At 42.1% G+C, this 15844-nt stretch overlaps 1 protein-coding gene across 6 annotated transcripts in view; it reads right to left on the bottom strand.

Annotated features, from left to right (window-relative positions):
* The window catches only part of arhgap12b (Rho GTPase activating protein 12b), a 51181-nt gene that overhangs the window by 2213 nt on the left and 33124 nt on the right, over nucleotides 1-15844 (bottom strand). For 2 of the 6 annotated variants that reach the window (XM_055037566.1, XM_055037564.1), the window contains 15 exons: nucleotides 10373-10645; nucleotides 8931-9071; nucleotides 8755-8835; nucleotides 8224-8346; nucleotides 6923-6997; nucleotides 5795-5856; nucleotides 5430-5511; nucleotides 5183-5290; nucleotides 2814-2918; nucleotides 2630-2728; nucleotides 2444-2546; nucleotides 2013-2132; nucleotides 1837-1935; nucleotides 946-1023; nucleotides 718-852 (listed from right to left, as the gene is read on the bottom strand). In XM_055037566.1, coding sequence (XP_054893541.1) covers nucleotides 718-852; nucleotides 946-1023; nucleotides 1837-1935; nucleotides 2013-2132; nucleotides 2444-2546; nucleotides 2630-2728; nucleotides 2814-2918; nucleotides 5183-5290; nucleotides 5430-5511; nucleotides 5795-5856; nucleotides 6923-6997; nucleotides 8224-8346; nucleotides 8755-8835; nucleotides 8931-9071; nucleotides 10373-10645 — 1684 coding nt within the window. Of the gene's footprint in view, nucleotides 1-717; nucleotides 853-945; nucleotides 1024-1836; nucleotides 1936-2012; nucleotides 2133-2443; nucleotides 2547-2629; nucleotides 2729-2813; nucleotides 2919-5182; nucleotides 5291-5429; nucleotides 5512-5794; nucleotides 5857-6922; nucleotides 6998-8223; nucleotides 8347-8754; nucleotides 8836-8930; nucleotides 9072-10372; nucleotides 10646-15245; nucleotides 15423-15844 lie in introns of those variants that run through there. The other 4 variants (XM_055037570.1, XM_055037567.1, XM_055037568.1 and 1 more) reach the window with 4 other exon arrangements.

The raw sequence follows: 15844 nt of genomic DNA, 5'->3' as shown, positions 1-15844 counted from the left end.
TTTTTCATTGGAATATTATCTGACTGACCAACACAAAGAAAGTGGAAGAAAAATAATCCAGGATTTTCAAAATTGCACATACAATGTGGCAACTTTTCAACTTTACTGTTTAGTACACTGTTTAGCTCCAGTCCATCTGCCTAGAAAGTCCGGTTCGCTTGTGGAGGTTTGAATGCATATCTGAATTCTGTTGATGACTAAAAAAACAGAACCGCAGTCTGTCTGAAACTCTCAACCTCAGTTCTGTTGCGGTAAACTCTGGTGCGGTTCAAATGCATATGTGAACGCCAAATGAACCAGAGACCGCTCCAAAAGCAGGAAGTGGACTACAGCGCAGGGCATTCTGGGTAAATGCAACCTAAACAATCCCATGTATCTAGCAATGTCTCACACATGTTGAAGAGTATTTGCTCATTGACAAAAAGAAATCCTACAAACATGAAAACCAATGCCACTCCATTTCTTTCAAACTTCATGAAGAAGGAAGTTGCACTCTGTGTCTTCAGAAGACATGTTGTTTCCTTCAGTGGTGGTTGGTGCAGCGCCAACACAGACAAGGAGGTTAGCAGGTTTCTCAAAGGGTGCAGTGAAATTGAATTGTGCCAGTATGAAAATATAACTCATGTTGTATTTTTGGTCCCCAATTTAACCAAATCTACCGGACTATGAGGTGTGAAACCAGCCTCTGGGTGTCTGATGCCGTTATAAGTCACTTACTGATGGCGTTTACAAAGTCGTTGAAAAAGCCGTATGTAAAGAGAGGCTCAGGAAGCTCCCTGAAGAACATCTTGAGAGCGCCGGTCGTGACGTGGATGTCCTCCCACTTACTGTCGTTCAGGTCCACCTTCTCATCTGACACAAGGAGGAGACGATCGATAAGCCACTGATGCCAGGCAGGTTCTCCACAGCGCGCCAGAGGTCCGGTGGAGCCGCACCAGGCCTTACCGTGATTCACAGCGAAGCGGAGCTTCTGGATCACCGCCAGGTTCCCACTCACTCTGTACAGGCCGTCAACACTGAGACCTGCACAGGTGGGAGAAAGAGCAAAATGTGCTGAGTCATGATGAACCTACTCAAAAACTGATCCGCTTTTCATCCTGAAACTGAGAAACGGAAAACTCTTTCATCCAGGAGCATTTTGTGTGAAGTCAACAGATTGCTCCAATCGGTCCAAGTTCTGAAAGCGTGGGCTTTGAAATATGGACTTCCAGAGACATCTGGGTCTTTCAAGCATATGTTCCCTCAGAACATCACTAGACGTCATACAAGAGCAGCAGAGTTCTGCTTTCAATACAACCGAGCGAAAACTAAAGGAGAACCCAAAGCTGGAGTCTATTTAAAAAACAGAAACATTTTATCTGAATGAAAACAGATCTGAGTGGAAACCTGGACGTCTTCTTAACTGAAGGAGAAATGTTGAAGGTTGAAAAAGTTAGATCCTAGCCAGGTCTTTGTTCTCTGATGCTGTTACAAATATCACATGGTGAGGTTATGTTTTGTGGGCCCTATTTTTACTCAACATATTGGGATAATGGGAGAGAAGGAAGCGGGTTGAAATGAATTCTTACTGGGTCAGAAGTGCTCAGATGTTTTGAATTCTGTTGTTTTGACTTCTGTTAAAGAAATGTCCATTACGTCATCCTGGACAGATTAAACCTCGTCTCCAGGTTCCTTAATCTCCAGACAGATTAAGGAACAGTCGGATGAATCTGTGGCACTGTGTGTGTGTGTGTGTGTGTGTGTGTGTGTGTGTGTGTGTGTGTGTGTGTGTGTGTGTGTGTGTGTGTGTGTGTGTGTGTGTGTGTGTGTGTGTGGTTTAAGGACCTCGTCCTGTACCTGTGTTCTCCACGTGGTCGACGCACATCTTGACGAAGTTGGGAACCGACGTGTTCTCCCGCTGACACAGACTGCTCAGACTGCAGCCAAACACCTGGTCTGTGGAGAGACAGACAGCAGCTTCTAGCGGTGGAAGTGGAGTACGCTGGTTCTGACAACCCACCCTGGATGCTCACCTTTGATGTACCCTTTGTCTCTGACTGCCTGATAGGTGGGTCGCCTTATCAGGAACTTCTTCAGCTTCATCCTGGTTTTTTTCTGGTCCGATGAGTCCATACTGACGGAGTTCTTCATCACTGAGGAGATACAGGAGGACAGAGACACACGGTGTCAATAGTTGGTCAGTTGACATCAGAAAGAAAAGTATATTGGCACAATATGTTTAAAGAAATGTGCCATAAACAAGTTTTGTGTTGCTTTCATATATATTCAGTCCTCCTCTCTGCCATGATCGCTGCTTCCTATACTGTTGTGAACTACACATACTGTATGACAAAGCAACATTATGTACACTGTATGTTTTGTGGACGTTGAACGGTGGGCGTGAAAACGGACATCGACTGGTCTACTTCAGTCCGACCTTGCTGGACCTTTCAGTCCGACTCACCTCTGTTCTTCTTGGAGTCCCGATGGTCCTTCTCTTTGTCCTGCTTCTCAGCTCCTGGAGACTCGGGCATGTCCTCCTCGATGGCTTCATCAGACTCCCACGCCTGGCCCACAGGAGACATCAGATTTTATTTGAGCCGGTTTTCACTGCGACTGAAACCTTCATTCAGGCATGAGCAGCACTCACGTGAGTGTTGATGGTCTCTGTGAGGGCCCGGTACCAGTCGTTGATGACGCTGTCTATCTCGGACTGGATCAGCAGCTCCATGCCCTGACGGGTCTTCAGCTGAAACAGGGAAACCGTCGCAAGTCAAAGCTGGACTTCAGATACAAACGAGAAAGTGGGCTCTGGCGGGTCCTGCTACGGATACCTCGATGACGTGTTTCTTGCTCGACTTCTCCTTGGAAGCCCACTCCACCGATGCTCCGCGCAGATCTACCATGAACTCAGGCTTGGATTGGTTGCTGCCAAATTTCTGGAATAGAAAGTTGGGATACAGAATGAGGCTGAAGTGCGATAGGACAGAACATGTTAGCTTTTCCGGCAGGATTTAGTCCAGTTAGAGGCAAAGAAACGGGATTAGGGGAAAGTTTGGGTCCAAGACAGGATGCAGCTCCTCAGGGTATCATTTCTGCTCAACATTCCACAGAAAGCAAAAGCACACCATAAACCGCTGCATTACTGGACAAACAAAGCAACATTTCCCTCCATATCTCACATTCACTTTTATTGTTAAGGGGAACAAAATCTACAACACCAAGCATTTAATAGTTTGGCTCACAAAATAGACCGATTTCTGTTGGGATTTTACCATTGGACCGTCTTCCACAAGTAGTTAGTGTTTGTTAGCATAAGTCATGCTCTACACTGCTGCACTGCCTTGCAAATCCATTCCCAGCCCTAGAACATTTTTACATTTTGTCACATTCCAAGCAAACACTAATATGTATTACTGGGATTATTTGTTATAGACCAACACAAAGTAGAGCCCATTGTGAGCTGGGAAGAAAATGGCTTTTATTTTCTTTTAGCTCTAGTGAATCTAGAATTTATTCCCAGTCCTTCCCTCTGATATTCCTGAGTCAGGGGTTTCCAAAGTGAGGCCCGGGGGCCATTTGCAGGCCTTGGACTCATTTGTTTTGTACGCGCTGACCATCAATCTGTGGTATTTTATGATCCATGTTTGTTGTCGATGCTGTTTTATAAGAATGTTTTGATTGTAAGACTTTGACCTTTCTGTGAAAGCGTGTCAGAAATAAAACGTGTCGTTATATTCATCGATACATTTGACCAAACTGAAGACTTCGTAAGACAAAACATGATATCTGCAACACAAAGTATTTTTCTTTTCATAATCAGGCTACTTGGTTTTTGTGAAACTTAATAGAAAGTAGGAGAACAGTATCTACTTTTACTTCAAAGCAAATATAACTGCATCAAAGTTTAATTTTAATCGCGTAATTAAACTCAGTTAAATGTAACTATTGTTTTTTGTTTTTGTTAAAGAAAGACCAGAGTTAGATTAGAATATAATTTTTTTGTTTCCATAGGCCGACTTTCAACTTTCCTTTTCTTAAGGTGAACCTAGAGTCCCCTTTCTATGTTTTGCTACTACATGACTATATCATTTCAGATCATTGTCCTTCAAAATAAGACTATTCGTTTAGTTGATTGGTGAGCAGATAAAAGAGTGTACTAAAATTTGAAAAAAAAAATCTATTTTTTTGGGCACTTTCATGGTCCTTATGGCAAAAAGCTTTAATTCTATGCATCATCTTCCTTCTACTTCTCAATGATGCGCCGATTTGAAAGGGTGACAAAATGTGAAAAGTTGGAGCGGTGTGAATACTTTTCCAAAGCGCTGAGTATCAAACTGAGTATCTCCATCTGCAGAAACCATTTACTGAACATGACACTAGAAGCCAAGAGAAAACCTCCACAGGGGTTTTTCTCTGCTTTCTTCCAGTAAGGCGTGAACCGAAGCATGACCAGTGAGCTTTAGTGACCGGATGAAGTGGCTTTTAAGAGCAAATACTGCTGTTCAAATACCAGGTTTATATGCTTTAAATAAATGAGATTAAGAAAAATCAAATCAAATCTCATGAAAGGAATAAAAATATGGATATAAAAAAGTTGTATTAATGAACTTGCTTCCCTTTAGCTGATACTGCATAGAAGAACTTCCTGACTCGGTTTCAGCTGGAGCAGATCGATCAGTGCAAACCCCACTGGAAGAAAACTCCTGACCAATACCTCAATGCAAAGAGTTTTTCATTCCTTTGTTCTCTCTTATTTTGTAGTTGCATTGATTTGTATTGTACAAGTTAGCAATCTTGAGGACAATCTCAAATTCATCACTTGAACACTGAGGAGAACTGACAGCTGAAACTGAATCAAAAGCTTTCAATAGAGCATCAGCTGAAGGATGTTGACATTCCTCTGGTAGAAGTTTGTATTTTTTGCATGAACCATACAGGATGTTCGTCCCATAACATGTGGACACACTTTATAGATGCCATTAAGAGCCACTGCGCTTCACACTAAGGTTAGACAAATGTTGCATGCCTTGTAGGGCTCTTTCACTTTGTATTAATGCATTTGGGTAATCGCAGTCAAATGAGATAAAGCCAAGGGCCTCAAACACACAAATTAATCCGTTTTAGGGAGGGGGCCATAACACACTAAGGAGGACACAAGAAGGCGCTAATTCATGCTGAGATGGGGGTGGGAGGGACATACGGCAACAGCCGTCACATAGGAGACGGCGGGGCGGGGCTTGACCGAGCGCTTCCAGCTGCTAAGGAGAGTGAGGAGCAGCTCCGGGATGGAGCCACCACGGTAGTACAACTTCAGAGAGGAGAGGAGAGGAGAAGCATGAACAGACGACACTGCGCAGCAACAGACAGCTCAAAAGACAGAACCAGGAGAGTGTCGTCATGGAGCTGAACGGCCAGAGAGCTGCTGGGGTGAGCTGACAGTTACGTACCCAGCTGGTGCTGGCGCCCTGACCCTTGGCAAACAGGAGGGAGGATCCCTGCAGCACGGTCCAGGAAGATGTCCAGTTCTTCCTGTCAGACAAAACAACAACACAGTACGGTACTCTGCCCTGCAACAGTATTCACACCCGCTGAACTCTGCAGCATTCTGTCATGCCACAACCACAAAACTTAACATGATGCCTTCACTCCCTGTCTGGACTGTTCAGGATGATAATCAGGCCTTATAATTAGCTGTGGTCTCTTCGTCAACACAGTCCATGCAAATGTGTGGTTGTAACACAACAAAATATCAGAAATTCAAAGGGAGAGGAAACTTTTGAATACTTCTGAAAACAAACACTTTGAGTCCAACCTGAGCTTCTTTCCATTCTCTGTGATTTTGGTGACATTAAGGACTCCACACTTCTCCGAGGGCTGAAGAGGAACAAGCAGAAACAGTTCAAGCCTGTGAACGTTGACCGGATAAATGACCTGATACTTTACAAGCTCAAAGCAAAAGCATGCAGGGTTTCAATCTGCAAGCGAGGCATGTCATGTCTGGTTTTTACCAGCAGATGGCAGCATTTAAAGCTGCTTTAGCAAGTGCATTAAGCTGCCTTACAGACTAAATGTATATTTTGGACTGAATAGCAAAAGTTATAATAATATTTTCTAAACTTTTAAGCTCTAGTTTTGAACTGAAATTCACTTAAATAGAAACCGGTCTCTATTTTCCATACTATAATGAACCACCATAACCAGAGGACATTCAAACAACAGTTTTTAAATTTTTTAAAGTTGAGTCACTGACATCTATCAGCCTGGAAAAGAATAAAAAAAACATTTCTAAGACTTGGGACTGCAGTGAAAGACAGTGAGAGTCGTTATTAACAACATGGAGCATCAGTGAAGTTTCCAAACAGTGTGTGGCAAACCAAAGTGCTCTAAGAGGGCATCAACAACAGCACTGTTTAATAACCAGGATCAATCAGGATCTGTCTGTAAAGTTTACTTTCTCACAAAGCCATGCTGCTCTGGAAAAACGTTTCTCTTCAATAAATGAATTGTTGTCTGTATTTACTCAACTTTGATTATCTTGATAATAAAATGTGTGACCACATATCAGAAGCAGAAGCAATGTAGGAGGCACTGTAGGTGCTTCTCATGGCTCCTTTCACACAGAACTTCTCACTCTCTCTATAACATAACATCTTGGAGTAGAAGAAGCCATTAAGTGATTAAGAGATTATGTTCCCCTGGATACAACTAGAGCAGAGATGTGGCATGCAGTAGAGGAGAGCAGTGAGATCAGATGCAGTGAAAGGGAATGCAGTGAGAGCCGATGCATCAAGCGGGAGTAAGAGAGAATGCAGTGGGAAAGATTGCAGTAAGAGATGCAGTGAGATTGAATGCGGGGAGAGTAGATGCACTGAGAGGAAATGCCGTGAGAGCAGATGCAGCGAGAGCAGAAGCAGCATGCTGTGAGAGCGGGAATACTAACTGTTGAAGGGTGTTTAGGAGATGATGGGCAGGAGTCAGAGTCTGGAGAGCTCTGCTTGGGCGCCGAAGCACACTCCTACCAACACAAGGCACAACATGATGAGAGGCTAGAAAACTAGCAACCGACTAGCAGACAGAATGGCGTGTGGTTAGTGACGACGAGAAAACCTGGAGGATAATCAGGACTTGTTACTCAGGGTAAAGAAAAGGAAAGTTAGGGTTTTAAGTGAGACAATGTGAAGTAAGAGAGAGAGAATGTGCTTTTACTCTGTGCAAGGCTTTATTAAGCAATTCAGTCATGTTGCTGAATTCATCTTGCACTTTCATTTGTTCTGAAAAACAGTGACTTAGAATGAATGAGCCGTTAATAACAGACTGAAAGCAACCAGTAGTGCAACTAACTTAAACATTTAAAGAAACACCACAATAAAGAGCCTGATGATCTATTTAACCAGGTGGGATACAGACAGGAAGGAGCCATCAGGAATCCTGTCTGGAGTCATTCCAAACACAAGGTAAACATCCACCGGGCAACATGAAAGCCAAAGAGATTACCAAGGAGTTGTTTAGCTTCATTGCACTCAATGAACAACCGCAATCAGTAGTAGAAAATGAAGGACTGAATGATACAGTTTACCCTCAAGGGATGAAATGTTTGTTTATGCTACTGTTTCGATTTATATTAATAGCTGCTACAGGAACCAGTATTCTTCATTTGTGCTGATTTTTATTTTACTTAACCTTTATTGACAACAAATTTTCAACAACATTAAAACATCATCCAACAGCATATCATACAGCAGAAAACAGAAAAATATTATAAATAAATAAATATCCTTCCTGGGGATCTGTTCTGGATTTGCTAAATACAATCACTCGACCTCAGGTTGCATATTTGTTTTCCCAGTTAACAGGAATTCTTGCTCTTCCAACTTCCTTTTCTTGCCTTACGTTGTATTTCCAGACATACCTGCACACACTGGTACAAATATAAAATCTGAATCGACAGATATCCAGATGCAGATATCGATATCGGTAAGTAAAAATCCATGAATCGGTGAATCCCTTATTTAGACATGACGTCTTTTTTTTATGTCAGCACATTTCACGTGATCACCATGCCTCCATCTTTATTCGGTGTTATTAAAAAGCCAAACATCTTGTTCTTTAGTGCAATATGTCATTCGTATTCTCTTCTCAAGCAGATAGTAAAATGAGAAAACAGAATTGAGTCTAAACATCTGATGTGAAAACAGCAGCAGTTCTCTGGTTCTGACCCTTTGCGACCCCTCCACCCGTTACCTTGTCGTTGAGGTCCAAGACGTAGGTGCTGTGCCTCCACTTGGTGAGGACGATGGGGTCTGGCTGCTTCCTTTCCAAACTCCGACTCTTAGGAACTTCTCCAGACAGAGGGGAGATGTTGTACTGCAGGGATGTAGAAAATAGTTTACAGCTCATTAAACGCTCACAGACAGTTTCCTCCAAAGGGTTTCAGCTACCTTACCTCTCCTCTGAACACCCACAGCAGCATCAGACACACACCCAGAGCATCACTAACGACAGGGATTTAGTATCGTACTCTAAATGTGAGCAGAGACACTCTACTGTTTGTTAAAACAACCAATCAGATGCTCTGCTTGATGCGCTCCAGATTAGCAGCGGAGAAGACACAAATAGCCCACCACAAACTACTTTCTGTGAACTTTAACCCCTCATCCTATTACAACTCTAAATGGATCCACACCAGCAGCGGGGGGGAAACAGGTTTAATGATGTAACCATTGCTTTAATCCACAGGAAGTGAAGCAGCTGGTGCTAAGGAGCTAATCTCACCTTTGGCAGCTCCCACTCTGACCTGGATCCATCGACGCTGTAGTAGTAGGGCCGGCCTTGCTCGTCCACGTGTTTGACCCACTGCGAATACAAACAGCGCTGAGCGTCTGGGAGCTGCAACAACGCTAAGCTAAAGGCTAGAACGAGCGCTTGTGTGCGTGCAGAGAGTTTCCCACCTTCTCCTGTGTGTATTCGGACACGTAGAGGGTGTGTCCGTGTTCGTCCAGCTCCTCCGACCAGCCTCTAGGGGGCGACCCGTACTGGCTGTCCGACTGGCTGGAGTGTGTGCTGTGGCAGTTCTCCTCGGAGGACAGCGGCTGAGCAGGACGAGAGAGAACACAGACAAATGGTAACTGGACAGGAAGTGAATATTATTGCTTGATCTTTAGACATGAAGGTAAAAGGCCATCTTTAATTATCATGTCAGTGGTCAGTGAATCACAGCTGAGTAAAGCCACACCCCCTCTACTCTACCTTCTTCAAATTGAATGAAATTGATACAGAACATTTGAGCAGCAAAAAAATGTTTGTTTGTGCCTCCATCGTTTCAAAATATTTAGAAATGTCTACAGAGGTCATCAAAGGTCAACCAGCCCCACTCCCCACAGCTGTAAAATCAAACGAAATGCAAAATCAACCGCATTTCAACAAACAACAACAAAAAAAATGTACATCAGTTTTGTTTGATTTCGTTAATATCACCACTGGAAACTATTTTAAACATGATAACATGAAATAACATTTTTGAAACACAACCACGAACAGATGCATCACAGTTGACTGACCTTCGATGACCTCTGATGAACTGATGTCAAAAGGTCATGGAGCAACTTTTGTATGTGCCACTTTCATTTTAAAAATATTAATAAATGTTTCCATGGGTTATCAACTGTCCAGTCCATATTCACAAAATCAGGCAAGTTTTGTGTCAATCAACTGAGATACAAAAATATGTAGCTGCAAACACCAACACAAAAAAATTATAATCAGTTTTGTTTGATTTTGTCAACATGACCACTAGCAACTAACTGTAAAAAATATACAGACAAAAACTTTTTGCTGCACAAATGCAGCACAGTCGATTAACACCATATTTTCTTTGGTTTCATAAATGTAGACTGGTACCCTGATCTTTGGTGACCTCTAGAAACATTTATTAATGGCACCAACTAAATATTTTGCTGCATAAACGTTTGATGCCTATTTGGGCCATCTTCACTCAGCTGCTTGGTTTCAACCTCCTGTAAGTCAAATCCTGCTGCAGTGCGTCATTGCACCACATGGGGGCAGTGTTGGATGATTTGTCAGGAACAAACAACCCGACAGGAAGCCATCATTTCCCCCACATCAAAGGTTCTTTCATTTCCTTCCATTCAGAAACCGCAAGAACATTTTTACCACGGAGTTTTCATCTCAAAACATATAAAACTTTGTCTATAAGTAAAAAATGTCTCTGATGTATATTACAGAGATATGTGGAAATGTTAATATGTGACATTTAACAAGTCACATCATACCCACACGTTTCAATGCTTGTGTGATAGAAAGTTATACATTGTTTCAGAGGCTTCCACAGAAAGTTCTGATAAGTGTGGCTCACTTTTGTCTTGAACAGTACCTCGCTCTCTGCCGTGCTCTGGCTGTCTCCGCGGACGCTGCTGGTACTGCTGCATGCGTCTCTGGAGCGCGGCGGCTTCCAGGTGCGCTCGCCGCTGGCCCGGTTGTAGTAGAAGTACCTGCCGCTCAGGTCCTTGTGTGTCTCCCAGTCGCTCACGACGTGGAGCGGGGAGCCTGACGGGACGGGAGGCAAGCTGGACTGGGAGATCTTCAGCTCCTGGAGGTTGGTGTAGACCGGGGAGACGGAGCGGCCCAGACCCGTGGGAGACGTCGTCTGAGGAGGGAGACGGCAGAACGGAAATCAGACTGGGACATTGGTTTTTAAACTAGAGTTAGGCATGTCACAATAACAAATTACCACAGAACTTATTGCAATAAACAATAATATTGTTTTGAGACCATTTTCAAGTAATATAGTGGTAATAATGGCATAATAATGCAAGAACAAATTCTCAAAGATCAACAAACTTTAAATTATTATGAACATTTAAAACTGAAACTGGAAGATATTTCAATTTAAAAATAAATAAAACAACAGAACCAACAAATATAATTAATTATCAAGTCTCTGTGATCAAAATTGTTTTACATAAAAAGGGTCAAGTTGAGACCAAGACTGACTGAAGATTTTTATCAAGTGTTGGCAGAAAGAGAGAAAAGAAAAAACAAAGAGAAATCAGGCAAATGGAAATTATTGAGGTTTTAATTTATCATGTGATGGATTGATTTATGGCAACAGGGATAATAATAATAACGTTTATTGTCCAGAAATAGAGGCGGAAATTTGCTTTTGGCAAAAGGTGGTTAAAAAAACATAATGCGCAACGAAAAGGATCGTAACAAAATCCTAAACTTTCAAACCAGCAACAGATCTGAACAACGATCAACGGTAGAGTATTATTGGAATTGGAATAAATAATTTCTTATAAATGACAGAAGCTTAACAAATTCACTAAGTCACTGGGACTTTTATTTTGTCTGCTTTTTATAGAAATCTCCCAGCATCATTTGCTCTGTGCTGATGATCTTGTTGTCTTTACAAATTATTCTGGACAGTCCATTCTTGTCCTTTACTCACATATATAGATATAGATGAGACACACGTTAAAAGTCGAAACATTTTGATGTGGGGTACACCGACAAATTAGGCAGCTGAACCTTAGCAGAGCTCAAGTCCTGAGTTATAGAAAATGAGAAATTAGTTTTTCATTGCGGTGAATGTGTAATTACAGATGGAAAGAGGATCGACTGTTCCGCGTCTTATTTTGAAAGTCATGGAGGGACGTGTGTGACAGCCTGCATGGCAGCTGCTGGATCACATCAGGCACCACATGTGTCTCTCAGGACGCGTCTCAGTCCAGCTCTGAGCGCTGACGCCACATGGTCTCAGGATTTAACGTGTCCAGTCGTATATCTATCAGCACAGAGAGGTCGAGCAGACGGTGGAGTTTTTACAAGGGCAGCGTTTAAATGTGAAGAGTTCCGGGTAGTAGAAAGGCTGACAAATAGTTTAAACACCAAAAAGCTCAAATAAACGTGTTTGATGTAATCCCACAAGGCAGAGGAGGAAGATTTAAATTTAGGAAAAACTTAAAATGTAAACAGCAACGAAATGCAGACTTATTTAAACCTTAGAATCATTTTAAACTAATTTAAATAATGAACTGAGCTTATTGTACTGTTTGTGTTTTGTGAGTGTGTGAATGTCTCAAAACAATATTTGTTGTCAGTTGGACTAAATATAAATAAAGTGAAATCAGTATAGTTCTAAACTCCAGATTCAAAAGATTATAATTTGACTTTTTCAGAAATGGGACCAAGACGTACAATCGATGAAAGCCCAACTGACCGATTCTGATTTTGGCCGATACAGATATTTTTTTGGTCTACAAATATGCTAAATATTCTGACAAATTTGCTACATCACCTTCAAAAAATCTCTGTCAAAGGCAGACGGTGGAGCAGGTGTTTTAGAACCAGCAGGGCAAAAACCAAAGGCGCAAAGAGAATGTCAGCAGATCCAGTTACATACAAGCAGGAGACAGAAACCTGTTGTCTTAGCAACTGTTGCATGTAAGCATTGCCTAAAATTGTGAAATGACATCCTGCGAGGGGGATGAAGACACGATGTCAAAAAACAAAAGAAAACATTCGCATGTTTTGCAGCAAAGCAGAAGTAAATAAAATCAATGGACTGTTGAGGCCAAATAAAGTCCCACTGCTTCATATTCTAGTGTTTGAGGCACTAAAGAGAAACGGCATCAGAGGGTTTTGCAGAATAACATGACTGCATGGAGTCAGCACTGCGTACACAGAAACGCCTTTCTATCATTAATGTCAGAAAGCTGCGTTTCCATGGATATGGTTCAGAGTATTTGGGTTTCTGGAGTGGTGCTCAGTTTTCAACTGCATTTCCATAACAAATGTACAAAAAAAAACTATTGTGCAATGTGCAATGCAGTTGTGGTTTTTCAGTTAAAATTATTATTGTTTTGAAATACACCTGAATACATTTGTTCACATGTTAAGTTATTAAAAACAAGCCGCCGCCATCGTCCTCCTCCTCCTTCCGGTCGTCTTCTTGGTGGTTTGCGCCAGCGGCCACATCAGGCAGCGATCACATGACTCGTGTGGCATGAAATAAGTGCTTACATTGCAATTTTGCAAAATAACTCAATTTTGACACAGCCACAAAAAATGAGAGTAGTTCCAAAACCGTTTTCGTTAAGCAAATTTATTTTTGGAATTCCAATTTGCGCAATTTTAGTCCCAATTTTCATCCTGGGCGCTGAGTCGGCGCCACGCCTTCACCCTGCGGTTTGTTCCAGGTGAGGAATGTTTGGAGGCAAACAGACTCCAGCCAGGAGGAACATCCGCTGCCTTCAGCACACAGATGGGACTTCCTGTCACTTTTTGGGATAACACACGAAAAATCGTTTCATATTTTGCACACATGCTGGAGCCGATCTGAAGGCCTGCTGTTTCCACTTTAGAGTCACGCCGCCTCTGTCTGCGTCTCAGACGGAGCGATGTGGCAAAGAACAGACAGATAATGGCGTGGGCTTGCCCTCATCCATCAGCAGCATACTGGCGTTATGCCTTAGATTAAAATAAAATGTGGCAATGATCAAGTTTGAGTGCAGAGGAATGAGGAGCGGCCTGAATCGGTATCAGGCCGACGCTAAAGCAGAATATTTTCAGAGCAATTTAAAAGACATTTTTAGGCACGGCAGAGTGTGTGCAGGAACAAAGCACTTCTGTTTACAAGCATGTCACACCACACGTATCCACTTGATTTCAGCTCAAATATTAGTCATGCTGTCTTTATAGAGTCGTCTCTACAGTACTTTGGCTATTTTGTGCTGCAAAAACATTACATTACTGGATATAAAAGGAAACTCAGTGAGACCTAAGCAGTAGTTGTTGGCACGGTGTGTGTTCTGTTCAGGTCGAGGTATAAATCACTCGTTTAACCTGGCTTTTCGTAGGGCTGTCATCTAAAAGTCAAACATGCACTAAAACGGTTCTGATTTGTGTATTTAGTTGAGTCAGTCACTTTTCTGGTCCATCACTGAAAATGTCTGATCTGTCAATATCAATTTTGGATTTACAATGGCGGTCCAGGTGAAGGTTCACAGTCAAAATAAGTCAAAGTCTGATGAGTTTTTATAAGTTTACTAATTGATTCTATTGTTAACTGTTTTTTGAAAAAATTGAAATTATGGATGCATTGATTGTAGTTTTTTTGGCTAATACCAATTGTGTCTATGCTCTACAATCCATCCCAAAAACAGAGTGAAACAGGGAGAAAGATTAGACAATGAATGATTAAGACAAACAAAATTATGTGCATATGAAAAAAGTGTATATACACACATGTAAATGATCTATACAAACTATTAAACACCAACAACCAGAATACAGAGCCGAGTTTAGAAACCACCTCTGGCCTCTGATGCATGGAATCAGATTAGATGAATAGAACAGAAATATTATTTATTGTCCTGCAGTCGCAAAAACATATAGCAAATGCTAGCTATAAAAGAAAAGGCGCTACAAATCTCTTGATAATGGCAACAATTTGAGTTTTTCTGAGCACAAAATGTAACAACATGACAGAAGCCCACTAATTGTTGCACAATGCAAAGCAAGGCCCAAAAAGGAATCAAAGAAGCTAAAAAGCCCCGAAGAATTCAACGTCTGCAAGCTGCAGGAAATCCTAAATTACGTGGAATGTTTAGCAAACAATAATGTGAGAAGAAAAAACTTTGAGCTACGTAGTTCTAATAAGAAGAAAAAGAGTGTAACGGTACTGTTACTACATGATGCTCCAGCGTATACTTGGAGTGGACAGTAAGCTGCGGTGACAACACAATGACTGCAGGCCCAAAATCAGTCAGAAAGCCAGGGAGAAAAAGAAAGTTAAAAACAGTAACAAAGGCTTTAGCGTTTCTACACAAACGGTTCCATTTAGTTTCAGGTTGCAGTCAGTATAAATAGAAAGCTGCGTATGAGAAAAAGAAGTCCACACCATATGCTGAGACCGTCTGACACTTGGCGGGGAACCTCCTCCAAATGAATAATTGATGTCAATATCAAGTGTTTCGCTGGCAGACTGCGGCCGCCTTAATTCTAGCCTGTCAGGCCTCAGTTAGCAGCACATAAATACTACCTGGAAAACAATTAAACAGATTTCAGAGATTCAAAGGCTTTGCTGGCTGCAAGAGTTGGACAAAAAGTTCTCCAACCGGAACGGCACAGAAACGCGACTCCTGAGGGGATGTGGACTGGTTCCTGATCAGTCTGCTCCAACGCGCACTTCCAATCTGGCTAACTGCAAACACAAAAGCATTTCTATGTGTCACTGTTGTCACCTTGCATCCTGGGCTGCACACAAACACGTCGTCATCATCCTCCCCGGCTCTCCGGTAGCCCCTGAACACGCTGAGCGCCCGGCGCATGGTGACGCTCGGCGGCCATCAAATGAGACTCGAAGGCACTTCTGTTTTCTCTAATGCTCTGAAATGTTCCGGCAGAGAAGGCGAGGAAACTCTAAACCTGGTTGCGACAGCGGCAGAGGGGAAGAGGATCTCATTACCTCACACACACATTTAACACAAGAGGAAGTGGTGTTGCAAGGTCCCTTTATAAAGACGTGCTGGCACACCACTAATCACTAATATCACTGATATTGTGCCGTTGTTGTTCACCTTAAACGAGAACTATAAGACAGACTGTGAAACGACAAAGTTCTTTCAGAAACAGGATGCATATTGAGGCAGAGATAGACGTTAGTTTACCACCGGCTGAAATTAAACGTGAAAACTGAAATAAAAGAATCAGTCGTTTGCAAAACGGAAAATGTCTTCTAACTGCTTCAGTTGGACAAAATGTTGTAGTTCTGCTTTTAGGGCAACTTATACAGAAATATTATCAAAGTTTTGTTTTCATAATGTCATGCAGAACAACCATA

Source organism: Poeciliopsis prolifica, unplaced genomic scaffold, assembly GCF_027474105.1.
Source record: "Poeciliopsis prolifica strain line A6 unplaced genomic scaffold, Auburn_PproV2 SCAFFOLD012, whole genome shotgun sequence".
NCBI classification, from domain to species: Eukaryota; Metazoa; Chordata; class Actinopteri; order Cyprinodontiformes; family Poeciliidae; genus Poeciliopsis; species Poeciliopsis prolifica.
The sequence above is the reverse complement of the archived record's forward strand: the minus strand, read 5'-3'. Positions and strand labels throughout refer to the sequence as shown.